We start from the raw sequence: 26,915 nt of genomic DNA, 5'->3' as shown, positions 1-26,915 counted from the left end.
TTTTGAGTGTAATGAATAGTGGTTTTTATAGACCAAAGGAGACAGCTGAGCAAGGTGTATAAAATTCAGACTTCAAATCTCCCCTTTTGGTGATGGCACCTCCACCAAACTGGCCTGGACGTAGTGATTTTCATTTCTCTGCTGTGGGAGCATGGCATCTCCCTTAAGCTGTCCTTAGCCCCGTGTCACTCTAGTAAAACCAGTGATGAGAGCCATCAGAGAAAGCAGGACCAAATCTAGTTGATTGGTGAGCATGCGTGTCCCCAGATCACTAAGTCTTAGATGAGCTTGAATCTGGATGTCTTAGTGTTAATCTGAGTGGAATTTTGTTTTTTGTTTTTGTTTTTTTTTTACCAAAGTTCAAACTTTCTAAGGCAGTTTTCATGAGGCTGGAAGTTTGGGCTCCTGTGTCTGCATAGCCACCTCTCTCAGAAACCCTTGCCGAGCTCCTCAGCCTTCTCAGGCACACCTCCAGACTTCAACCTGCCTGTCTGCACGGTCCAGATGTAAGCCTCTTCCCTTGCGCTCTTCACCACTGGCTGACAGCAGCGATCTCGAGAAACTGTGATGCCATCCATCAGAGGAAGCAGGTGTCAAACACTGGGGTTTCAGCGTGAACGATACGATCCCTGCCATCTAGCTGGAACTGTAAAGCCTACAGTGAACCAGAGATCATGGTCTAAAGGGAGGAAAAAGTTCACAGGTTGTTAAGATGCAGATAAGAAAAGGGCTGCCGGGCTTCCCTGGTGGCGCAGTGGTTGAGAGTCTGCCTGCTGATGCAGGGGACATGGGTTCGTGACCCGGTCTGGGAAGATCTCACAAGCCGCGGAGCGGCTGGGCCCGTGAGCCGTGGCCGCTGGGCCTGCGCGTCCGGAGCCTGTGCTCCGCAACGGGAGAGGCCACAGCAGTAGAAAAGGGCTGCCACTGGGGCAGCACAAGGAGAAATGGGAGCACCCAACCTGGACTCGGGCCGGGGATGGGCAGGAAGGCATCTCAGAGACTTTCCCCCTTGTGATTTGGACACTGCCCTGTCCCAGTACTGACCTCATTATATGTAGATGATCTGTTATTGTCTATTTCCCCCAAAACACTGAGAGCTGCCCCAGGAATTAAGACTTAGTCATCTTTAGATCCTTGGCATGTTGTTGCCTGGCACATAGCACCCCCATATATATGTTTATCAAACGGAACCATCCTCTTTTATCCCCTCGTTTCTTTGATTTTTTTTTTTTTCCCGGTACGCAGGCCTCTCACTGTTGTGGCCTCTCCCGTTGTGGAGCACAGGCTCCGGACGCGCAGGCTCAGCGGCCATGGCTCACGGGCCCAGCCGCTCTGCGGCATGTGGGATCTTCCCGGACCAGGGCACGAACCCGTGTCCCCTGCATCGGCAGGCGGACTCTCAACCACTGCGCCGCCAGGGAAGCCCTCTTTGATTTTTAATAAGAGCTTTATGGAGAGATATTTCACATACTATAAAATCCACACATTTAAAATGTACAAAATATGTTCATTCAAAGCAATGGTTTTTCACTCAGTGGTTTTCAATATATTCACAGCGTTGTACAACCTTCAGCACTATGAAATTCCAGAACATTTTCATTACCTTGAAAAGAAACTTTGTACCCTTTAGTGGTCATCCCCCATTTTCCCCTCCCTCCAGGCCTTGGCAACCACTAATCTAATTTCTGTCTCTAGGAATGTGCCTATTCTAGATATTTCCCACAAGTGGAAGTATCTAGCTTCTTTCACTGCATGTTTTCAAGGTTCATCCTTGTTGTACCACGTAACAGTACTTCTTTCCTTTTCCTGGCTGAATAATACTCCATTGTACAGATATACCATATTTTGTTTATCCATTCATGATTTGATGGACATTTCAGTTGTTTCTACATCTTGAATTTTATGAATTATGCTGCTTTGAACCTTCATGTATGAGTTTTTGTATGCATACATGTTTTCAGTTCTCTTGGGCATATACCTCAGAGTGGAATTGCTGGGTTATATGTCACTTTGTGTTTAACCTTTTGAGGAACTGCCAGTGTTGTTTGGTTGTGCTATCATAATATCAGAAGTTTGCAGAATCCTTTTTTTTTAGATGGCCTTATTCATTCTACCTGAAGTTAACTGTCTATTTTTAGAAAAAGACCAACATAACTTATACTGGAGGGCTGGAAATCAGGAGATCTGGATTTTAGTCTCTGCTGTTAATTTCTAGTGTGAGCCTGAGGAAGGCCAAACCTCTGAAGGCCTGTTCACCTCAAAACTACCTGCTCTCCCAGGACCTTTCCAGCTATAAACTTTTCTGAATTTATTGCATGCTGCCTTGGTTCCAAAGTGGATCAAATCCCCTAAGAACAAGTTCAGAAATAAGCCTTTCGAAAGAGGCTGTGTTATGCAGAGCACCCCAAGTGTCTCCAATCCCAGCCTCTCTGGATCTCTCCATATAAGCCCAGGCCCAGGGATTCTCAATTCTAGATGTACATCAGAATCACCCAGAGAGCTTTTAGGAAATTCAATGCCTATGTTTCCACACCCTAAAGCCATTGAAATAAGATTCTCCGGGGATTGGTCTCTCAGATTCAGTATTTTTAAACAGTTGATTCTAAGATTCAATAATTTTAAACAGGGTGATTCTCAGGTCTAATCAGGAATCTATTGTATTACAGTGTTAGGAAGAAGAAAAGAAACTGTTTCCCCAGTTCAGTAATCTAAGTTAGTGATTGGGGTGTGAAAACGGGTACAAATCCTTTCAGGAGCAAAGAACAGGTTGCTCTTGAAAGATCTTTTATTTTCTTTTTAATAATTACCCATAATGTTATGTATAACAAAAATGATAAATCCACTTATAAATAAATTTTTTTTTAAAATCCCGGCCTCTCTGCCACATCCATTGGCTGCAAGAGCCTCCGGGCCTGTTCCCACTTGCACAGCAAGAGTGAGCACACCTGTTTCTAAGGCATTCCGAAATCCTGGGCCTAATGTTAACTCTGTAAATGTGAACTGAGGTCCTAGGGAAATATAAGATACTGAGAAAACGTATTAGGTCACTTTTTAAAATGTTTTCTTGTTCAATGTTTTCCTTACCCTGTATATTTAAAACTAAATGATCACAAGATGTAAACTGTAAAGCAAAAATTGTATCAAAACGTACAAAACAAGTCAGCCCTGCCTCCTCGTCCACCTTCCTCCTCCAGGCTATGATGTGTCTTTAACATGATATTGTTTTCTCACGCGTTCCTTCTTTCCTTCTTCACAGGCTACATCCCCAGTTACTTAGACAAGGACGAGCTATGTGTTGTGTGTGGTGACAAAGCCACCGGCTACCACTACCGCTGCATCACGTGTGAAGGCTGCAAGGTAACTGCCCTGGGGCCAGTGAGCCCCGATCCAGCCCCTCCCAGGAGTCCTCCAGAATGCAACATGAAGTTTAAGTTCCTGTTAGAGCCAAATCCCGACATTCATGGCCTGTGTTCATCCTCTTCATTTTGGGGGGGTGTATTCAAGAACTGAATTTATTTTTTTCCCAAATCAAAAATAACTAGATGAAATTTTGTGACAGTGTGAGGTCTGCTGTTTTAGACAGGGAGAAAATTGATAAAATGTAAAGAAATTAATAAAAGCCTCCCTTTGAGTTTAAAAATGCATAGATATTTTATAACATGCTATCGTCCCATGAAATAACCATTTCTCCTCCTGTTTTTTTTCTTGTTTTAAAACTTTATTGTGCAAGTGTATTGATACCTATACTATAGTAACAACATGTAGAAAATTCTCCTCCTGTTTTATCTCCACTGTTTTAAGGAGACAGAGTTCACTCCAACCACAAGCTCTTTGCCATGTGAATCTGAGAGAATTTGCTCACTTTTAAGGGTTCCATTAGGGAATATCTTTGAGGCTACTTAGATTCAATTATATTCTGAAATTATCCAAACTGGCTTATGGCACAGCCTGCAGTAAGTAAATTCTGGTCGTCCATCAGCTAATTACACGCTCTCCAGACCCATCTTCAGGAGACACTTGACAAGAAGGCACCAGTGATCAACAGTCAGTTTACCTCCCGAAATTGAACCTGAATTTGCCTCCTTACATTTTCATTATCAAAGTGAAGATGAGTTTCTGGCAAACACGTTTTGGTCCAACAGCCTAGCCTAGAAAATAAAGTCCACTGTAAAGGTAAACAAAGCTGAACCCAGTGTGTTCAGCTAATGCTTTATAAAGGAGGTAGTAAGTCAGAGAAAGGCTTTAATATTTTGTTGAATGTTTTATTTACCTTCTATATTTTAAACTAAATTATCAGAAGATATGAACCCTAGAGCAAAAATCGTATTAATGTTTATAAAACAAGTCCGTCTTTCCCCTTCCTCACCCACCTCACTCCCTCCTCTCCTTTCCTCCTTCCTGCTACCCTCTTTTCTCCTAACCTTTGACCCTAAACCACCAAAATCAACACGTTAGGTCGGTTTCATACTAACCTGTCTCATTTCCCTGGTGGAAGATTTTCCCTGCAAACTCCCTACTTTTTGTGCACGAAATTAGGAAACATGTAGCCTACTGATGTGTTGAGATGATCTATCCATTGAAAAGAGGTCATTTTTAAGATCTCAAGGCAAGACTTACTTTGGAATGTGATTGATGTAATATGTTCTCATTCATCCAGGCCCCTTTGATATAGAATTTGCACCTTTTAACAAAGACTGAGCTAAAGGTTGCTATTACATCTGTGGAAATAATGTCTTAAGGAGTTTAATGGAATTAATTACAAATAAGTTGCAGCTGTTTATTAACTGGGACACTTGCAGACTGTCTCTTGAAAGCCCAATTCTATGGCTTGCTTTGAAAGTAATAAAACTGCATGAGTTTAGATACTTTCTCTCATTCCAAAAGCTCACTAATTCAAATGGGTCTTTTTTCTAAATTAGCCCCAATTCATAAGGCTTTTACCTACCTGATTAGGCAGCATTGAGATTCTCTCAAATCAGTTTTTAATGACAAATTTTGAATTATGGGGGAGACTCTAATGATAATTCCATTTATTACTCAACTCCCAAAGTGACTCTAAAGACCAAATGTGCCTTACAGAGGACTTAATGATCATTAGTGATTGACTTAAACAAAGGAGAACCAAGCCTATTAACCTATTAATACGTGTCTCTGACTCACGTATGTCTTCATGATGATCAAGAAATCCACTATCCTCTTCTCCTAAGATCAGAGGATGTTTGGGGGCTGATTCAACTGAGGTTTACTTAAAAGAATCAATCATGTAGCAGAAAGCTAGATTTCTCAGCCCTGGTGCCTTTGTCTCGGGTCAGAATTCTGTTTCCAGGATAGCCCCAATCATAAAATCAGAAAGCCTTCCTAAGGAAGTTACACAGATCATTTAATGTAAGGACAGTGTCTTGGAAAAAGACAAAAGAGGTGGTCAAATGAAACACAGTTTTGAAAAATGGCCAAAGATGAAAAAAATTGCACTTCACATCTTGTTTACTCAAGCCTGTAATTTGCAAGTATTTCTACCCCATACTCGTAGTGTGTAGAGGGAGAATCTTTTTTGCCTGTTTCTGCCCTGAAGACAGTGGAAATCTTTTGGAGATGTTTCGTCTGTTGTGATGGGCCAGCTATCATGCATCTTTTGTAGAAAGAATGTTGATACTGCTCCAAGTAAATCACTTTTTAAAGAGAGACTCTAAGCTTTTTTAACAGCGGCCCGAATATTGAACTAGGAGGGTGACAGTTCCTTGTAGCACTGATTAGGACCACTAAGGAATGGATCCAGTTCTTCTCAAAATGCAGAGAAACGAGTCTGATGTCGATTTATAAAGCAAAACCTCCGCTCACCCACAAATCATCAATGAAAGATATGTTCTTATTCAGTCCCTGGGACATCTCTTTTGTCAGCTCACTGCTAAAAAGAGCTTTTTATAAGTAGATTCTGTTAAGTATTTTCTATCCAAGTTCACATCCAAAAATTAATTTTTGTCCCTTTTTAAAATTAAGGGACCTACCATCTTTAACATTTACTCAGATAAAGTGGTCCCTTCATGTGGGAAAATATGCTTTTAGCATAGCTTAGGGAAGGCCAACATCTTAAAAGGGATTTGGTCCATGAAGTGTCCGAGAAGAGTCAGCAAGATAAGCCACAGAAAAGATGACACTATGAACAGCAAAGCCTGCTACCGCAACATTTTTTCCAAACAAGCCAAGTATAAGTTAGTTCATTCATCCCTTGTAAAAGCTCAGAGTAGCCTTTTTGGAGAAATGAACGTTACCTCTGCATCTGGTATATCACCTGTTCCCACCTTCCTGTTGTCTTACTCCCCAGTAGGCTCCCACCACCCAGAACACAAGCCAGCGTGAGCAGATGGGGGAGAAAAGGTCTCCCAACATCACAGTAACGATTTCCCATCTTCAGAGCAGCAGTCAGCATGCTCACTGGAGGCCCCGGACTTAGGTCACTTTGCACCCTCCAGAAAGAGGATGCTAGACAGTCCTCCCTCCTCCCTGTCTGTGATGTATGTCTCCTTGCTAGAATCTCTGATTTCTTCTGTCTTTCAAGCAAGTGTAACCCTTGAAGGGTGGATTGGAGGGAGGGCGATGGGGTAGAGGAGAGGGGGCAGCTTGTTTTTCGTTCTGTGCAGACCCTGACATCCAAGCTTTGGCAGGACCGCCCACCTTGAACACCCGGGAAACACATGTCAGCAGCTGCCCTGTGTATGCTTTAGGGAATCTTAGGACAGTTCATCGACGTCATTCAGACTAATGGACTCAGTGTTTAAGGATGCAAAGCCGAATATAATATGACAGTTCTTCTGTTAGGAATTGAGCAATAGTAATATCAGGGGTTTGCAAACATGCCCCGAAACCAAACTCATGAGTTTCAGTTACTGCTCTCATTTTTCTACTTTATTCTGCTATGCCCAGTAGAAAATCCTACCTTGGACCTTTTCATTACAAGGAAGAGCTCCTGTGTCTGAGTGAGGAATATGCAAGTGGCATAAGTACATAAAGCCAGGGCAAGTTAGACAGGATAATTACAATTTGGGTTAGCCTAGATGACCTGGCATTTCCGTCCAATTTATGCAACAAAGTTGGAGGTCCCTTTAAGGTTTAGTGGACAACATCCTTCAAAATTTGTTGTGCCTTGCTATTCTACTAAACCATAAAACGATGTGGTTATTTTGAGGGGTGGGTGAGAGGGGACTGTTTATAATAACGTTCGTCTAAAACATTTAAATAATACAGTAAAATTGGACTCAATCTATATCATGTAAGCCAACTCCTGGGTTCCAGGCCGAGTTCCAGTATGTACTTGCCATGTGATTCGGGGCAAGTGATTTAACCTGTCTAAGGCTTAGTTTTTTAATCCCCACAGAGGAGATATTAAGAATACTGACCTCAGAAGGTTGTGGGAGAGGCAGAGGCCATGGCACTTGTCTGCGGCGCTTGGCAACGCGCCCCTCACAATACATGCTTTCCGCCATTATAAATTCCTACCAGACTTGAGTGTCATGTCCAGAAAGGTTCTCATATGACACAGCCCTGAGGATGTTATGTAAGTCACCAAAGCCTGGAACTGCATTGTATTCTCAGGTGGCCCTCTCCCATGCCTTGAGAGAAGAAGAAACATTGAACTTTAGGGCGCATGTCTACAGATATTGGAGAGAAAGGGTGCTAGGAAAGGAAAACTCCAGTGCCATGAGCTATGGGAAAAATTTAGTAAAGAACTTGGAATTTTCTCCTCCCCAAGGACTGTTGTTTCAAGGGCTATCTGAACTGGTCATGGCCATCTCAAGGGTCGAAAACCAGAATTAAACCAAATCTCTAAAGGCAATTAATGCATCCCTTTAAATACTAAATGATTAAATTAATTAATTCATAAAGCATCACAAGTATCCAGCTCTTATTTCTCCATTATAAAGTGTACCAAACCTCTTCAGAGCTTCATTTAGCAACACAATTATGGCATGAAAGAATATAATTTATTTATATGACTCATCATTTAGAAAACATAAACGCGAACATGAGATTTTCCCATTAGCCTTGAGTAAATGCCAAAAAGATAAGAAGAGACTCCATAGCCTCTGACATCTCCCTCAGATTTAGAATTATTTAGATTCACTTTGGGCCAACTGCCCTATATTTGAATAGGTAGAACTATAGGCCCGTACAGTGGTAAGGTCTAAAACCATTCATCACAGTCAGGAAGATACAAAATGCTGGAGTCACTTATTTCTAGAAAATATGAAATGGTTGTCTTGGGTCTTTCTTTTTCATGTAGGGTTTCTTTAGAAGAACCATTCAGAAAAATCTCCATCCATCCTATTCCTGTAAATATGAAGGAAAATGTGTCATAGACAAAGTTACAAGAAATCAGTGCCAGGAATGTCGCTTTAAAAAATGCATCTACGTTGGCATGGCAACAGATTGTAAGTAACCTTCTTCCTTTGCTTCATATTCAAGGAGTGTTGAGTGGGGAAAAGGTTGGCTCAAGGAAATCACCCAGGCAGGAAAGAAAGCAGGAACGCATGTGCACAGAGGGAGAGCATGCAGCATTCTCAGGGACCCTCACTCCCAGCCATAGCTGGGCCGTTTCCATCCTACCCTCCCCATCAACTCCTGACTCTGAAGGCATCCAGGTGATGGGTGAGGGACAGAGGTTAAATCGTCCCCATCATGCTTGCAGGACAGTCAGCAGTACTCTGTCTGCACAGAAGTTACAGATGAGAGGTCTTGTCCTTCCACCTCGATAAAGTGTAATTTTCCACACAACATTCATGTGGTGAGAAGCACAAGGACTCATATTTTTTCAAAAGCAGAGATAGGAATTTATTTTGTGGACATTTTTGGAGTCAGGGCACTGGTAGAAAACATCGTGTACAGAAATTTCTAAAGAATGTGAACTTGAGTGCTATTGCATGACTCATTCTGCAGTTGGTTTTTTTGTTATATTTTTAGCCACAAAAACATTCCAAGCTGAAGTCATCCTACCCAGTTTTCAAAGTGCCACAGCATATGGTGGTGAGATTAGCCATTGGGGTCTCTTCTCCCCACACTGTGCAAGGGATTTACACCAGTCACTTTAATTAATCTAATTATGAAATAAGAATCGTGTCACTCACAACATGTGGCCTCCCTTTTGCCAGGCATCAGGGTGTCTGGTTTCCACTGGCATAAATTTTTTTGCACATCAATGAAGGAGTCCAACTTTCAGTTTAAAGTAAAAAAAGAAAAGAAAAAAGGAAAGAAAAAAGAATGCAATGAGGATTTTTCCTTGTGAAGAGGAAATAGTCACAGCTACATTTATGCGATAAACAGGGTTCTCTCAGCTAGAACGACAACAAAAAATCTCTGGAACGTCCTGGTTTGCCCATTAAAGAAGACAGAAAGGGGCTTCCCTGGTGGTGCACTGGTTGAGAGTCTGCCTGCCAATGCAGGGGACACGGGTTTGTGCCCCGGTCCGGGAAGATCCCACATGCCGCGGCGCGGCTGGGCCCATGAGCCATGGCCGCTGAGCCTGCGCGTCTGGAGCCTGTGCTCCGCAACGGGAGAGGCCACGACAGTGAGAGGCCGGCATACCACAAAAAAAAAAAAAAAAAAAAAAAGAAGAAGACAGAAAGAGGAATCTTTTTAAAAAAAAAAAAAGAGAGGAGGGTTGTGTCTGGGCATGAGGCTGGAAACCCTGGTTTAATCCTTCACCTCTGGCTGAGTTCTTTGTCTTGATCTTTCAAAGGCTATTAGCAGTTGCCAACAAAATGCCTGCTAAGGTTCTATGGAAATGAGTGACCTGTTGAATGTCCATTGAACTGTTTTATTAAGAAGTTAAAGATATGAATGTTGATGAAGTTTAAAAACTCAGTGTTGATCTACCCTGGGTGGAAATTTGAGTGCACCGTGCGTGCTTGTGAAGCATTACAAGAGCTCAGGTTTTATAATCAGAAAAGCTGTTGGAGTCCCAGGCCTGCCACTTACTAGCTGTGTGCCCATCGGACTTAACTTCCGGTTTCCTTGTGTGAAGTTATCGCCAGGCCCACAGGTGGTTTTCAGGAATAAATTAGATAACGCACATCCAATGCCACGATCCCTGGCACCAGGGAAGCATTTGGGGAGTGAGGTTATGAGTGTAGCCCATTCCTCGTCTCCCTTAAGGAGTGAATCATGATGACTTCACAGGGCTCACCCATCCTGCCCACATGTCTAAGTGCTCCCCTGACTCTGATGATCTAATCACATCTCCATGATTGGGGTTTCATTCTTCTGTTTGTGGATTTGCCAGGCACTTCTGGTTCTTTTCCTCTGCTACGTTTGCTTTTTTTTCTTTCCCTACCAGGCCACGGTTTCCTCAAGAATGGCCCTAGGACAGTGATATTGTAGGACCACAGTCAGGGGTCCTGGGTCTTGCCTTGGCTCTGCCATGAACTTGCTGTGTGACTTTAAGGAAGTCATGATCTCCTTTCTCCTCTGTGAAGGAGGGAGTTGCACTAGATAAGAGCTGAGGACCCTCCAGTGGTAAAACCCTTTGACTCTGTAGTACGAAACCTGAGTCTTTCCATGCCACTGAGAGCCACTGAGAGTCTGGTGAAATGGTTTCATTTTGGAAATTAACCACAGAAATATAGGTTTCTTGTTACCTGCCCTTCTTATTTCCCTTTTGCATAAATGATAAAAGTCATGGCTCTACTTCCTGAGCATGTGTAGTGCATTGTCACACTGACACCCTTCAAAGTAGGTATTACTGATCCGATTTTTTTAAAGACTTTTTGATGTAGATCATTTTTACAGTCTTTATTGAATTTGTTACAATATTGCTTCTGTTTTATGTTTTGGATTTTTGGCCGCGAGGCATGTGGGATCTTAGCTCCCCAACCAGGGATGGAACCCGCAACCCCTGCATTGGAAAGAGAAGTCTTAACCACTAGACCGCCAGGGAAGTCCCTTGATCGGATTTTATATGATTAGAAATAAAAGCTCAGAGAGCCTCAGTAACCTGCCAAAGGTCACACAGCTAGAATGTGGTAGTATAGGGATTCAAACCCGAGTCTTTCTAGATTCCAAAGCCTGGGCTCTTTAATCACCTTTGAGGGTTGACCAGGTAGAGAGATGCAAAGTGAGTGGCTGTGAGGCCTGAGCTAGGCGCCGCCATACTCCAATCAGCCTTCAGGAAACGATTGAAGAGTTAGACTCCTTTTTCCTTTGAGGAAGGGATCGCCAGCCTCTGCTTACTGCTCAAGAACTTTTTGAACCTGCAGTTCTTCTTAGTAAGAGCCATTTGGGGGGCGGAGGGAAGGAACAGAAACCCTAAGAGTGAATTCAGATGATTGGCTAGACAGACACACCTGTGAACCTATAGGTAGGATGGGCTTTACCTGTCTCTGGTTCATTCTTATCTAGGGGGCCCCCCCTCTGCGGGGCTGAGATGCCCAGTGTCCAGCCCCCATCCCCCCCACCTGCCCCCATCTTTGTTCTAGAAAGCTGGCTAGGCGTCAGGAGTTTGGTGCTGGGGCTAGTGGTGGAAGATGGCTCGTCCATAGCAGTTTGCTGCCAAGGGAGAAATGGCCCAGGGTGACCCCCGCAGGCCCCCTGAGCGGGCTATGCACCGGCCCGAGCCCCCACGGGTCTGCCAGGTGTCTGGAGAGTGTCTGTTCTGTGTCCCTCCCCGCCCCCAGTGGTCCTGGACGACAGCAAGCGTCTGGCCAAGAGGAAGCTGATCGAGGAGAACCGGGAGAAAAGGCGGCGAGAGGAGCTGCAGAGATCCATCGGTCACAAGCCCGAGCCCACCGACCAGGAGTGGGAGCTCATCAAGACCGTCACCGAGGCCCACGTGGCCACCAACGCCCAAGGCAGCCACTGGAAACAGAAGCGGAAGTTCCTGGTAAGGCCCCGCCCCTTCCGCTTCCACGTCCACCTCTGCGCGATCCGTTTGGTCCTCAGAATCCGGGATGCTGGTGTCCTCGCTGCATCTGATTGACTGGAGTGGAGTGCAGAGCGGGGATATAAACCCAGGTCTGTCTGACCTTCTCCTGCCTGTGAGTCACTGAATTCGAATGCACTTATCTCTTTGCTTTTGCTGTAAGGGCAGCCCTGGATCAACGAATTAGCAAAATTCTTTACCTGCTAGCTTTCCCTTTTTATACCTATTTCTTCCTTCAGATGCCCATTTATCTACATACCTAGTCCCCTAAACTCACCACAAAATATCCCCTTTAGAATCACCCCTAGAATGAAGTGACTCATATCTCAAACGTATTTTTATGCCAACAGAAGTCAAAATGTTGAGTTTAAAATAAATTATCTCGTGTCCAGGAGGACAATGGGAATGAGGAGAAGGGATGGGGGAGGGGAGTGTAAAGAAAAACAGGCCTTTCCAGACCCTTGGAATATCAATGTTTGCTGTTTTTATAAAAACTAACCATCGTGAAAGTCCTTCCTTCTATTTCTTCTTTGGACTTCACAACGCTTTGGGGTAGGTAGGCTGGAATCACTATCCCCATTTTATAGGTACACAAACCAAGCCTTCAGTGTCTCGCCCGAAGATCACAATGCCAGAAAGTGGCTGGGCCAGGCTCAAAGGCCAACTCACGTCTGTTGTCCCAAGTTCCCAGATGGACTACCCATCCCACCACCAGCTGGTGTTTGGCCGTCTCGGAGACTGACCCAGCTCTTAGTTTATGACACGAAGCTTTATGAGGACCTCACTCAGTCCCAGCATCGGATATTCTGTGGGTCTGTTTGTATCTCCCGGGTAGGTGAGGGCACTCCTCATCTGAACAAGGAGATACAGTGCTATCATTGTCTTCACGCCTCAACATCACCACTATAATGGGCTAGTTTTTTGTTTGGTTTGGTTTGGTTTGTTTCATGAAGACGGTATAACAACAACCTTAAAGGAAATTTTTGGAAAGAAAAGCTTACCCATAATCCACCTGCCCTCCAATAATTACCTTCACTGTTGTTAACAAGCAGCTTCTAACACACTTTGTTGATGGCAGCCACTAACAGTTAAGTTAGGAGACACTTGGATGGCCCTGGCCAAATGACAGGTACCAGTGTAAGTGCTTTCCAGATATTAACTCCCTATGTCAACCAACCTATGTAGGTAGATGTGGTTAACATCTCCATTTTACAAACGGAGACAAAGAAGTTAAGGAGATTTACCCTCAATCCCCCAGCTAGTAAGCAGTGGTGATGGACACAGCCCAGCTCCAGGATCCATGCTCTTAACCACCACACTATGCAACGTGGTTGAAACGTGTGGTATCTTTTCACCAAGGTGACTGCCAATAAATTCTTTCCTCCCTGTCTTTACGGCCCATTCTCTCCCATGGAGAGGTGGAGTGTATTCCTCTCTTCCCTTGAGGCTGGGCTGGGCTGTGATTCCTTGAAGCAATGGATTTGGGCAGAGTGACTTCTAAGGCTGAGTTATAAGAAGGCTTGCGGTTCCGCACTGGTTATGTTGGAGAGGGACGCCATCTGGTCTCTCTGAGGGAAGCCAACTGCCATGTAAAAAAAAGTCCAACTACCTTGAGACCACCATGCTGTGAGGAAGCTCAAGACAGCCATTTGGAGAGATTCCCAACCAGCCCAGGCACCAGAAATATGAGTAAGAAAGCCTGCAGGTGACACCAGACTCTGCTGCCATTTCATGAGGGACCCCAAGTGAGAACCACCCAGCTGAGCCCATCAATCCACAGAACTCTGAGAGATAGTGAAAATTTGTTGTTTTCAGCCACTAAGTTTTGGGGAAGTGTGTTACACAGCAGTAGATAACCAGAATAGAGCCCAGTAAATATCTGTGTAACAAACCATCCAGTTCCATGGGCCCATCCTCAGAAACAGCACAACTAAGCCCTGTGTCTTAGCCACTTGACACATTTATGCACATCCCCTGCAGCAGGGTGACTCTCACTATTTATGCTCAGGATAAAAAGTTCATGCTTTTGAGGGGTGAATTATTCCTGCAAGGACATTAAGAATCCTTCATTAGGGACTTTCCTGGTAGTCCAGTTGTTAAGACTTCACCTTCCAAAGCAGGGGGTATGGGTTCAATCCCTGGTCAGGGAGCTAAGATCCCACATGCCTCCCGTTGGGGAGCTAAGATCCCACATGCCCGCCCCCCCCGCCCGGCCAAAACACCAAAACATAAAACAGAAACAATATTGTAACCAATTCAATAAAGTCTTTAAAAATGGTCCACATCAAAAAAACCTCTAAAACAAAACAAAACAAAAAAGAATCCTTCATTAAAGACAGCTTTGCTACATAGTATCCATGTCCTGAACTGGCTTCTGCACGTTCAGATTTGCATTTCTTGTGTGGCCAATACCACTTTTTTTACTTACAACACTGCTACGTATATTATTTCATTTATTTTTATGTGATGATTGCCCATCTTGTTCTGGAAAAGAACTGGAGGAGGCCTATTATGTTAATAATAGTGTGGCAATGTCATAAGGGATTAAAAATTATACATTGTCATAAAAGCTAGAAGTATTCATTTATCTGGAATGGGTAAGTAACTTACTTCCCAAAAGGAGCTTCTTCATCGTTTTTTACCCTAAGACCAGGACTCAAGTCATAAACAGAGATGGGTGGTTGGACCGGGGTTTCAAATTGATACGCCTGTGAAAATGAGTCCTTGGCAAGTAAGGAACTTTTGCAAAAGCCATGCAGATTTTCACAGTAATTCTAAAGCCACTCTTTAAAACTACTTCCAAGAATATTTAAGTCATTCTCCAATCCACTCAAATCTCTGATGGTGCAGAAGTGCCAATTCCTGTGTGGTGGCAGTGATGATGAAAAGTAGATGTGGACTGAGAGGGGGGCAAGAGGCCGGTGGTGGTGAACAAGGGAAAGCAGTCTCTCCACCAAGGCAGCTCACATCTGCACTCCCAGATGTGGAAGACATTGGATTGGAGTAAACTCCATACAGCGACAGTATTGTCTGTTGAACACTGTGTTGTTTTCACCCGCCAGAGTTCTTGGACTCCCTAATCAATAGAAATTGATCAGAGGCCAGATGAGGAATCCAGGCAAGGCTTTATTGGGGTCCCTGCTGCAGAAGGGGGGAGCAAGAACAAGTAGTAGTTGCCCTTGCTAGCTCCCTGAGGGGAGTCGGGGGGCGATCTGGTTCCTTATATGGGGTGAGGGGAGAGGTGGGGCCAGGGGTGGGGCCAGAGGGATGTCCTAGGTGGTCTGCCCACCCCTTGGTGGTGCTGAGTGCAGGGAGCATGCCCAGTACTGTGCTTTTGCTCCCGGCTCTTCAGAAGTGGCAGGTGGGGGTTTTTTTTTTTTGGTCTTTTTGTGTCGTCTTGTCCATAATTTGCCCCAACTGCACACGCACGCAGCTATTTTTAGTCCCTTATAGTTTCTTTGTATCTTCTTGCGGGAGGAGACCTTTGTCCCGGTGCAAGCCCTGCAGCAAAGGGTCCCAGGTCCCAGGTCCCAGGTCCCAGGTCCCAGCCTGTCTCATTGTTACTCTGCTCCCTTAGGTCACATGCAAAGGTATGGCTTTGGGTGGATTTCCCACCAGGTATAAAATGTGACCATCAGAACCAGGGTGGGCCTGCCCTACGTTTCCCCTGGCAGAGCTACTGTCTGATGACACAAATTCTCAATAATAGCCTCAGAAAAGGGGCATAAGCAGAAGGGTGATGCAGGATGGGTGATTTGACCACGTGTGGTCACAAAACAAGTGCAATCAAGCCAAGAAGGCTTCTGTCACCCAAAATGATTATAATTACATCAGGAGAAGGCAGCATAGTCTAGTAGTTATGTGCATAGAAATTGGAACCAGACAGCCTGAGTTTGTTGCTTGCCTCTGTTGCTTTTTAATTATGTGACTTTGGGTAAGTTACTTCCCATCTCTAAGTCTCGGTTGCCTTTATGCCCTTATCAGTGGTGTAAAAGTAATAGATATAAGTACTTGGCATGTCGTTAACAACCTCCTACAGACTTACAATGTGCATCATTCCTGCACCGCCACCCGTACCATCCTGTCCCTGCTCATCCCAGGAGAAGGCCCAAGGCCCAGGGACCTCTCATTACCATTTGTTCCCCATCACAAAGGTGCGGGGAGACACACTGTGATCACTCAGAGGGAGAGAAGAGTCCCGTAGTCCCGTCTGGCCCCATCCCCTCTGCATGTGCCAGAGACCCCAGCCAAGAAGCCCTCAGCTCTGAGACAGCCACTTGCAAAGGGGTCAACCGGTAGCACTTCCTACTCACCTTGAACAACTCTGATGCAACAGTCAGAGCACGAAGCCCCAGTTCGTCTCGATTTGTCATACCAGCCACCTCTAGTGCTGAGCTAGGGTTGAAGCCCACACCTGCACACACCCCTGAACCTCTCCTTCTGTAGGTCCCCCCTCCACTGCCCCAGAGGGTATGTGCTGGATTCCTTATTGACCTTCACCCCATCTCCAGTCCATCAGAAACCCCTGCCCTGGGCTCCCTAGATATGTCTCCAAGTCCCACTTTTCTCCATCTCTCCTGCTGCCCCCGTGGTCCAGCCCACTTCGTCTCCTGCCCAAACCACTGCTGCTGTTCTCCCGCCTCTTCCTTGGCAACCACATCCCTTCTCCACACAGACCCATAAATTTCGTCATGCTGCTCCCCTGTTTAAAGCCCTTCAGCGGTGCCCCATGGCATTTAATATTTGCCCATCTCCCCTCCATGGCCCTGAAGGCCCGTCACGATGGGACCCTTGCCGGCCTTCCATCCTTTATCTCATGCCACCTCTGGGCCTAACCACACGGGCCTCCTTTCTGACCTTGGGACTTTGCACTGGGTTTGCCCTCTGCCTAAAATGTCCTCTGCATCTGTGGAAGGCTGCCTTCTTGACATTCTGCAAGTTAAAGCTCACACATCACTTCTCAAAGGGGCCTGGCTGACCACCCTACCTCCTGAGCCCCATGTATTATTAGGTCATCTCCAGTCTTATCACAAACTAAAATTCTTCCATGAGAGTATCCTTTTCATTTATTGTCTGTCTTCCTTCACTGTATGAAGGTTCCTTGAGGATACATTCTTCATTGCTGTCGCCTCAGCATCTCGAACAAGGCCTGACCCCATAGTAGTTGCTCAACAAACATTGCTTGAGTGCATGTATAAACACAGGTTTGTTCACTCCCTCAATCCTCCACCATTTGGCCCAGTGCCGTCTACACAGTAGACAAAGATACTCAAGGCATATCCCCCCACCTTGAGAAGTTCATATCTTAGATGTGTACCCGCATAACTACAATAAAAGTAATAGTAGTAAGTGCCTAGATGCCAGATGAGTGGTTACATGGGCCACCAGGTGTATTCAAATGAGGTAGAATCATTTCCCACTGAGGCCATCTGAGAGGGCTTCGAGGAGAAGATAGAATTGGAAGTGGGTGGGATTTGGAATTGGCAGAGATGAGACAGAAGTGAGGACTTAGAAGGAAGCACAAGTGCAGAAGGAAGGCCGCCCCGAGATGGAAAAGCAGGAAGCAAGTTGTGGCAGAGACGGGAAGAGGTAGGCAGGGCAGGCTCCGGAGGTCCGTTAGGGCCCCCTGCCGACCCCTTTGAGCAGCTCAAGCACTTTGATCCACAGAGGCAAAAAGCAGGCTTCCCCACAGTCCCCAGTGGTGAGCCTGCAAGCCTCACCTATCCTCAGTCTCCGAGTTTGATCTCATTTGCATAAACACAAGTGTGTGTGAGCACACGTGTTCAGGGAGTGAACTATAGGTTACTAGCTGTAAGAAGCTATCCAGTAGATTCAATTGTGCCAAATATTTGTACTCTATTTTTAACATCTTCCAAATATTTTAGCAAATAATGTGTTGTCCTTATGGGTAAAAAATCTTGAGGGAAGTCACAAACAAGCTCAACTTTAATTGTATTCCTGATGTGTTAACTTGGGTCAATTCATATATATGGGGTTTTTTTTCAGCCTCTAAGTTTTTATTAACATGAGTTTTCAAAAACAAGCATCCATATTAGTGTGGGGGGCGAGGGTGGGGGAAGAGGGAAGGACAGGGAGAAGGAATTCTGCTCTATTGGTAATAAAGCTCCAGGTTCATCCCATCATGGATTTCATAGTCCCCCAGAGATACGTGGTCCTTAAAAATCGTGTACCACTTCTTCAATACGATCTTGTTCCAACGGGTGCCAGTTTGGGCTGCAAGCAGCTTCTTAAGGTCCCCGATGGTGTCATCAGTATTGCATTTAACGCAGACCTTCTTCCCCAGACGGTCGTTGCAAACAACCTCGATCATCCTGGCTGGAGCTCGAATCTCCTGGAACCAGAAGACGCCACACCAAGCTCCTATATGTTTTTTTCTAGTATCCAAGACCTATTACGGATATAAAGCTTAATAATGTAATAGAAGGCTTTTACTTTGTATGTGGTTTTACTTCTAGCAATTGTATTTTCCATTAAATACCCAAAGGCTTAAAAGTAAATTTTTTTCCTACTCTGATATTTATCAACAGGAAAGCTTGTAAGGTTGTTACATTTGGGCATTTAATTTTAGTTAAAATTGTCATATTTCCTTGTATAATTTCCCTCCTATTTTTCAAACCTTTAGAGGTATCACAGACGGTGATTCAAATGCCCCACAGACTCACAGATTAAATGGAAATTATTAACATCCATAGTAAGCCACTGAAGACCATTCCAGGCCAAAATTATGTTATTAAAATATTTTTATTTCTTTTCTTTTTTTAAAATATTTTTATTTCTTAAAAAGTTCACCCTATGTGTGTGTGTGTGTACACCTCCCTACCTTTTTAATGTGTGACCATGTTCCTTTTATCAGTTGATTTTCATAAGAGAGCTGTAAAGTAGACACGCAGGTGAGACAGGCCGCATTTCGGGGTGGCAGGGATTAGAAAGACCAGCAAGGAGGTCTGAAGGATGCCGGAAGTAGCAGTGATCAAACTTCACTGTGTATCAGAATCACGTCCAGACTTTCTGTGTACCTTTTCCCTTAGCTCAGTCTATGTGAGAAAGAGAGACAGAGAGAGAGAGAGAGAGAGAGAGAGAGAGAGAGAAGCTGTACATGTGATTATTCCATCAATTCTGTCTGCAAGCGGAGAACCAGTAGCCTTCCTAGGCTTTGCCATGCCAGCAGTTGCCCCAAAATATCGTCATTGATTCTGAAACAAGACAGAAACCAGCTTTCTTTCCCATCCAATCACTGCCCCCAAAACAAACAATAAAAAAAGTAAAATAAAATAAACAGAAGAACCTCCTGGATAATTCCAAAAAGGTCAATGCTGCCAGCATTTGTTATGTAATAGATTTAAAAATCCTTCCCCAGGCTGTACCCACAACTTTGACCACACTTTGGAGGGCCTGGGCTGTTCCTATTGACCCTGGTGCCCTGGCAACAAGAGAGTGAAAGAATCATCCTTGCTTTTCTTCCTGCTAAAACTTAGACGTGAGCAGTAACAGGGGAGATTGGGGAAGAAAAATGGGAAGTGGATTTCTCAGTGCTAGCCCAGTGGTTCTCAAAGTGTGGGCTCAGACCAGAAGCATCGGTGCCCTGGGAAGTTGTTAGGAACCCAGATTCTCTAACAGAGACCTACTAAATTGGAAAGTCTGGGGGTCATTCTGATGCACAGGAAAGTCTGGGGACCTTGGAGGCAGACCACGGTCTTGTCACCAGCGGTGCGCTCACCAGCCATTCAGCGGTGATGGCTCAGCAGGCTCACAGAGCCAGTACCCGCTGCCCTCTCTGCCCCACTTCCCGCGCCTCCCACCCTGCTGCCTGGTTCCTGCATGTGCACCGTGACTCTAGGCAAAGAGGGTCACCGTCAGGCAGGGTAGGATCCTCTGATCCCATCACAACTTCCTGGGAGACCAGAAATCAGTCCTGGCCTCAGGGGACCGTCTTTAACCTCCCTGGGTGCTCCTTTGCCCACCTGCCTGTCGGGAATTGGGTGAGAACCCCTGAGGCGGTCTTTGTCATCACAAGGACCAGTAAGGGTGACCAGGAGGACTGTCCCTGGCAGGGAGCACTACTGACAACAGCAGATAGTGGAGAGGCCACAGCATGGCAGTCACTGGACAGTAGGCCAAGGAGCTAGAAGGCCCCAGTGGACATGGGGGCCTGGCGTGTGCACAGCACCTAAGGGCTTGCGTGCGTGATGCTTCTGCACCAGTAGGTCTGGGGAGGGGGCTGGGATTCTGCATTTCCAACAAGTCTCCAGATGACACCCAAGCTGCTGACACCCACCCTGTGAGCAGCGAGGTGGTGGATGGTTGCGAACAAGGGCAAAGAAGTCGTACTAGTAAACTCGCCACTCTGCCCTCCAGTTTGCCCAGCGTACACAGCCCAGTCCCTGAAGGCGACCCAAAGCAGATGGCTTCCCCCAGCCGGCGGAGGCCTCCTCCAGCTGGCGTGTGGAGGGCTCGAGCCAGGCAAAAGGCATCAGAAGCAAGAACGAAGCCCCCGGGTGCTGTTGGCCAGGGCTCCCCATCCTTGCCCACGCCGTGCCCACCTCCCACAGAAAGGCACCCTCCAGAGTGTGCCGTGCTCTGAAAACGGCACCTAGAGCCCCCAGAACATAGGTCACCTCTGTGCACTCAGAAGCAGAACCCAAATTCCTGCTGCTCCTCCTTCTCTCCCTCTTTCTCTCTCTCTCACTTTCTCTTTCTCTCTGCAGCAACAATCCTGTGACCGTGATCACTGGGGGCCTTTGAAAGCAATGGCCAAGATAGGCATCTTTGCTCAGAGAACTAAGGGACGTGAAAACTGCAGGGTCTGTTAATAAAAGATGCGGAAACTGTACAGCACGTCAGTTCAGAAGAGATTTTCTGCCACGTGAGAACCGTGATCCGTGATCCCTTCAATGTCTTCATTTAAATTTTCCTTGTCTCATCTCCTCAGCCAGAAGACATTGGACAAGCACCAATAGTAAACGCCCCAGAAGGTGGAAAGGTCGACTTGGAAGCCTTCAGCCATTTTACAAAAATCATCACACCAGCAATTACCAGAGTGGTGGATTTTGCCAAAAAGTTGCCTATGTTTTGTGAGGTGAGCAGATTGCTTTTCCTTCTTCGTTCTTTTTCATTATAGTTTCCTCGATCTCCAGGAATACTGACTACGACGTGTAATTTAATACTAATTAGTCGGGGCTTAGCCATCTGAAAGCCACGGCAGTACAGAATGGCAATGCACTGTTTCGTGCGCCTCCCCACCTTCTCTGTTGGGTCGTCATCCATTAGCTTGTCCACATGAGGTCGACAAAGAGCCTCTCGACCCGCCTGGCTCCAGGCGCAGGAAAACATGACAGCCATCACTCCATCAGTCAGCACCTGTGATGTCCTGGTTGCCACGCCCAGGTTTGCCACGTTAAATCCAGTCCTGCTAACAGATCAGCAGGATAGCTCTAATTAACCCCATTTCACAGATGGGGAAAATTAAGATCAAAGAGATGAATTTCACCCACTCAAAGTGAGGCCCTGGTTCTTTTGAGTCTCCATCTGTATTATTTCCACTACGTATCCAGCAAGATGGCTGTGTGGTGGTTTCTTCATCCTCAAGGACAGGTGAAATGACCCTTACAGAGCAAGGATCTTAAAATCTCCTTAAGTCTTCCCTCTTAGAAGCTCACCCTTTCTTGCCCCACCTTCAGGGCACACTGAAGAGCTCACCCACCAGAGCTCATAGACTTTCCTCGGGACACTTCATCCCAACTGTAGCCGTCCTACCATGTGGGAGCTGAGGACACGGGCTCTGCAGGGGCAAGCATCCTGGATTAGTTATCAGATGTCTTCAAACCTTGGTTATCTCATCTTTAAAATAGGAGTCATAGTAAGATCTACCTCTTAGAACTATTAGGAGGCTTCAATGGGGTAATTTATGGGTAGTGCCTGGGTCATAAATGTTCCATAAATTTCAGCTGTTAATTTTGCTGTTCTTTTATCTATTATATTACCATTCTGTCTCTAACCTTCTTTTTTTTTTTTTTTAATCAAATGGGGTTGATTATGTTTTCCGGAGAATCTTTCCCTTCAAAAAGCCCCACCGAGGGCCAATCTGTTGCTCTTCAGACCACCAAGAGGTCCCAGAAAGATATCAGAGAGGGCCACATCCTGCCCCGGGCCCCTTATGGAAGCTACCTGAGTGCCAGGGAACCTAGTCTCCCCCAGAAGGAGGCTTAGTGTCCTCACCTGGAATGATCCCATCCCACCGTGGCCTCCAGTTCACGTGCGTCTGAGTTTGCAGTCATGGGAGCCCGCTAGGATCCTGAGAGACCTCAGACCCTAACAGGGACCCTTCTCGTGGCCATTTCTGAGCCTCCACAGAAGCCATACCCGGAAGGACAGAGCAGTGGGCTTCGGGACGCAGGGATCTATCTGGTCGTAGGCCTCGCTGAGACAGAGTATATGCCTCCTGCTCACCCCCAGCTGCAGGGTGCTGGGGGCCAGGTGCCACGCGGGCCGGCCAGCAGCCCCATAGTGGGGACCACTCGTACCCACCCCAGAGGAGTCGGTGAGCCCTGGACGAGGAACTGCGACTTGTATCTGTATTTGGTGTGCTTTTCCATGGCTCTGACCATTTTTTTAAATTAACATCTATTAAAGTTTTGGAGGCTGTTACAGAAATCATACGTATTCATTGGAGACCGACACAGCACAATAAAGGCAACAATTCATGGTAACACCACCAGGAGATAAACTGCTGACATTTTGAAGCGTAGTTCCTTTTCTCAAATCTGTGTGTGTATACACACGTACATATATACACACACATACATATATGGAATATATTAATATAGTTTGTACCATAATGAACGTTCTACTTAGGGAACTACCTTTTCAAACTTTTTACTAAAGAGTAAGGGGCACATATCATAAGGGTGCGGGGTCAATGAATTGTCACAGACCTAACACACCCGCGTAACCAGCACCAAGATAAAGAAACAGATCACTGCCAGTACCCTGGTGTCTAATGCCTTAACTTTCTACCCTCAGCTGTAGAACATAACATTTAAGTGTTCTTTCATGAAATAATATTGCTTAACTCTACAGTTAATTACTTAATTTGTATACAATTTTTAAAGGCTACTTTCCATTTACAGTTATTACAAGATATGGCTCTATTCCCCGTGTTGTACAATACACCCTTGAGCCATCTTATACTCAATAGGTTGTATCTCCCCCTCCCCTCCCCCCCGACTGGTAACCACTAGACAAAATAATATTTAATGACCACATAGTATGCTAAGGAATAGCTCTCCCATAATTTAGGTTATCTGCTATTACAGGATCTTTAGCTCACATCCAGTTTTTCACTAATATAAATATTCTGCAGTGAGCATCCTGGTACCTATGCCCAGTTCACAAAGCTGCCTATTTCCTAAGGGCAAATCCTAGAAGTGGAATTTAAGGACCTTGGCTACACCTTTTAGGGCTCTCGATATGTGTTGCCAAGTTGCCCTCTAGAAAGTGTGTACCCTCTCGCGGCTGTGCTGAGGACACCGGCTTCCTCTGACTCCAGGTACCATCTTCTGTTTCTGTGCACTGGGTTGAGTTTGTTTCCCTGGACCTCTCTTGGTCCTCTCTCTCCAGGCTGTGCCCTCTTTTCTCAGTCCCTGGTGTCTGGAAAAAACTCCGTTGAGTTTGCTAGCTCTACAACTTGAGCTAGCCTATCAGTCCTGTGTTCCCCTTTGAATACCCACCAGAAAATGTTTTTCAGAAAATATAAAGCTCATGGAAACCAGCCTCTGAGAGATATGTCAGTTAAAGAAAGAAAAGAAGCCTTCGCCACCACCAGCCACAAACACACCGTGCACTTATGTCCTTGGCGAGGCTGAGGGCTCAGCACACAACTTTTCAAGCATGAGTTGTGGCGAGCTTCTCCCTTCAAGTTTCCCTTAGGAATTTACGTCTGCTTCAAAGTCATGATTTCATCTCTATCAACCCTGATATTTTGTAGTCTCCAAACTGAAAAAAAATGTGGGCGGGCGGCTACTTTGACAGCAGAGATGTGTACATTTCTGGTGTTTGTGGCCTCCTGAGGGCCTTTACCCTTTGACACCCTCTTTGGCGTTCCAAAGAACGTTCCAAAGAAATGAACTGTGGAGGCCCTGAGCTACCTGTGGAGTGGGCTGGAGACCCCAGGTGGCCTCGGGGACCAGGAGTTTCATGCCAGAGGCAATCTGACGCATCTGCTGTTCAAATCGCACTCGCAATAGTTTTCTGCTAAGATCCATGCCAGCCTGCCAACCGAGGGCTTCGAAAGATCTGACGTCACTGCGGGCAGAGCTGCCAAAAGCGCACATAAGAATCACTTGTTAGAGTGCAGGGCACTGGCATCCCTGCCAATCAACCCGAGTGACACTCTCCCAGGAGCCAGGCAGAGTCTATGGGAGGCCCCTGCCTCTCTGCCTGGCAGGCCCTTTCTGGAGCGTTCTCACAATGGAAGTATTTTGGCAGGTGACTAAGAGATTGTTTGCCCACATGTGGAAACAGGCCTCAGCAGGATCCTGCAAACCCCTCTTAAAGGAAAAGGCATCTGGCCTAGTTTTTAAACCGTTGGTGATCCTTGACAAATCCTTATTCTGCTTTTATTGAAATTTTAACTCTTAGACGTAAGTTTTCAAATGAAAACTTCTACTTCATCTATAATCAGACTTGGCTATGATGATGGGGCCTGCCCAAGTCTGCATACTTTGTGACAGCTTAAAAAAAAGAAAACAATGGTTTTATCTAATGAGTCATTTCTCTTTGCTACTCTATGTCCCGTGGTTCTCAAGAGTCGGGTCCCTGAACCAGGTGCGTGGGCGTCACCTAGGAACTGGAGAATGCAGACACCAAGATGGCAGGGCCAGCAGTGTGTGTTTAACAAGGCCTTGGTGACAGTGATGGGGCTGCAGACAGGACCGCTGCCCTCAGCAGTAAAGCCAGTGTCCACCCACTTCAGCCAACTTTCCACTTGCCTGTGGAGGATCTAGCTAAGCTCTGGTCTCCTGTATCCTACCAGGCCCCAGGGCCAAGAATCTAAGGATGTAACTGAGGAGTACAAATTAGAGCCTAATTAAAAGCAAATCACAGTCATTTGTTTTTTAATGAGTAGATGGAGAGAATTCACATGAATGGATTCCAGAACCAAATACAAAATGCCTTTTATTCTGTAGAGAAAGCAAAGCAATTAGAAATTAAACAGTAAGGTGGGTAGGTTGAGTTAGTAAAAAATATGAAATATCACGTATTTTAAAGGTAATTCAGTAGTATTACTTTCAGTCTGACATAATATCTTAAATTGAACTAGTTAAGTGTTGCCAAGTGTATTTCCCAAAAGAGAACTGGTACCTGCTCTAATGAAGAGATAGAAATTACGTGTCATTACATGTTCGTTGTTTACGGAAACGCACACCCAAAGCCCTTCAGAGAGCAAGCTCTCCTCCTCTCTTGGCCTTGGATTCTGGCAGAGCTGGCTTCCAGCCCTTGCCTCACCCACAAACACTCATGGGACTCCCTAGCATGTCGCTTGATCTCTCAGCACCTGAATTTCCACGCCTTTCAGTAAAATTGGAATTAGAATATTTACCTCACTGCATTGCTGCGAACATTAAACAAGGTGATGCATGTAAATCTTAGCACGATGCCCAATTCATCAAAAACACCCATTAACTAATAGTCTTTCAAACTACTTTGATAATGGCACTTAAACATTCTCCCCCTCCAGAAAATCAAACTCTCATTTTTTATTATTTCTCTTCACAAAGTTTTTTTTTAAGTTTATTATTGATGTTGTTATCACGTTATCACAAATCCTAATTACCAGGGCAACCAAATGAGCTTAAAATGAAGTTACCACCCTGGCAGAAAGATCCATGTGGAGTGATTCTGGTGCCCGAGGTGCTAAGGAGAAAGTAACAACCTAGGAGCCAGGAGGTCTGGATTCTGGTCTCATCTCTGGCTCACTAGGTGACTGAGCAAAGCTGGGACATCTCTTGGCCTTTTAAGAGATTCAGGGAGCAAACTTGCTTCAAAAAACAGAGCAGGGCAGTTGCCAGCTAAACGGTGGAGTCAGCTGTTGACTGTTAAGAGTTACCAGACCAAAATGGGGGTGCATTCAGGCAGGTCTCAGTTGGTGGTGTAATAGACACCCCTGTGACCAGCACAGTTTCACATGTGACTGGAATATAATGCAAACGACCAAGATTAAAGTTGGTGAAGATTACGAGCAGTCTGGAGTATGAAAAATGGTTGTGGATGTCTGCAGCCGAGCAGGAAGGGAAGGCTATGGGCTCACAGAGGGCAGGACGGGTGCTGCTTGCGGGGGACTGTCCCCGTGGCCCTGAGGGTCCCGCGCACGCTTCCTAACTGGCAACTGTTCCTTGCTGACGTGCCCTGGTTCTTTTCAGCTGCCATGCGAAGACCAGATAATCCTCCTCAAAGGCTGCTGCATGGAGATCATGTCCCTTCGCGCTGCTGTGCGCTACGATCCAGAAAGTGAGACTTTAACCTTGAACGGGGAGATGGCGGTGACTCGGGGCCAGCTGAAAAACGGGGGTCTCGGGGTGGTGTCAGACGCCATCTTCGACCTGGGCATGTCGCTGTCTTCTTTCAACCTGGATGACACTGAAGTCGCGCTCCTTCAGGCCGTCCTGCTGATGTCTTCAGGTGAGTGTGCCCAGACTGGGCATCCAGAGAGCTCGCGCTTGTCTGGTGTGCATTCAGATCATTTGATGAGTTTCCGGTCCCCCGGTAGCTTCAGAATCACGTCTCGCTCCCCTCCAGCGAGCGAGCGAGCAGGGGTTTGCCGACGGCCTGGGACCTGAAGAGGGGTGTGGGGCTCCTGATGCTTTCTGCAGTCTCCCCATGTAGTGGGGAGGGAAAAGAGGAGCCATGCTAAAGGCTCGATGAAATGGTCCACCTTCAATAGACACTGCCCGGCCTGCCTGGGGCAGTTGGCCAACCCTGCCCCCTTCTG

General features: G+C 45.8%; 2 protein-coding genes across 7 annotated transcripts in view; one reads left to right on the top strand and one right to left on the bottom strand.

Moving 5' to 3' along the window:
* Nucleotides 1-26,915, top strand: part of THRB (thyroid hormone receptor beta) — a 387,212-nt gene that overhangs the window by 352,557 nt on the left and 7,740 nt on the right. For all 6 annotated transcript variants that reach the window (XM_060099500.1, XM_060099502.1, XM_060099499.1 and 3 more), the window contains 5 exons: nt 3,257-3,357; nt 8,279-8,426; nt 11,664-11,869; nt 20,859-21,005; nt 26,347-26,605. In XM_060099500.1, the coding sequence (XP_059955483.1) occupies nt 3,257-3,357; nt 8,279-8,426; nt 11,664-11,869; nt 20,859-21,005; nt 26,347-26,605 (861 nt within the window). The remainder of the gene's footprint in view (nt 1-3,256; nt 3,358-8,278; nt 8,427-11,663; nt 11,870-20,858; nt 21,006-26,346; nt 26,606-26,915) is intronic.
* On the bottom strand, nt 17,917-18,282 carry LOC132491301 (ubiquitin-like protein 5). The gene has a single exon (XM_060100176.1). The coding sequence runs from the start codon at nt 18,237-18,239 to the stop codon at nt 18,018-18,020; it is 222 nt and encodes a 73-aa protein (XP_059956159.1). The 5' UTR covers nt 18,240-18,282; the 3' UTR covers nt 17,917-18,017.

The sequence above is a fragment of the Mesoplodon densirostris genome, chromosome 5, assembly GCF_025265405.1.
Source record: "Mesoplodon densirostris isolate mMesDen1 chromosome 5, mMesDen1 primary haplotype, whole genome shotgun sequence".
Classification (NCBI taxonomy): Eukaryota; Metazoa; Chordata; class Mammalia; order Artiodactyla; family Ziphiidae; genus Mesoplodon; species Mesoplodon densirostris.
Note: the sequence above shows the minus strand (reverse complement) of the source record. Positions and strands in the feature narration are given on the sequence as shown.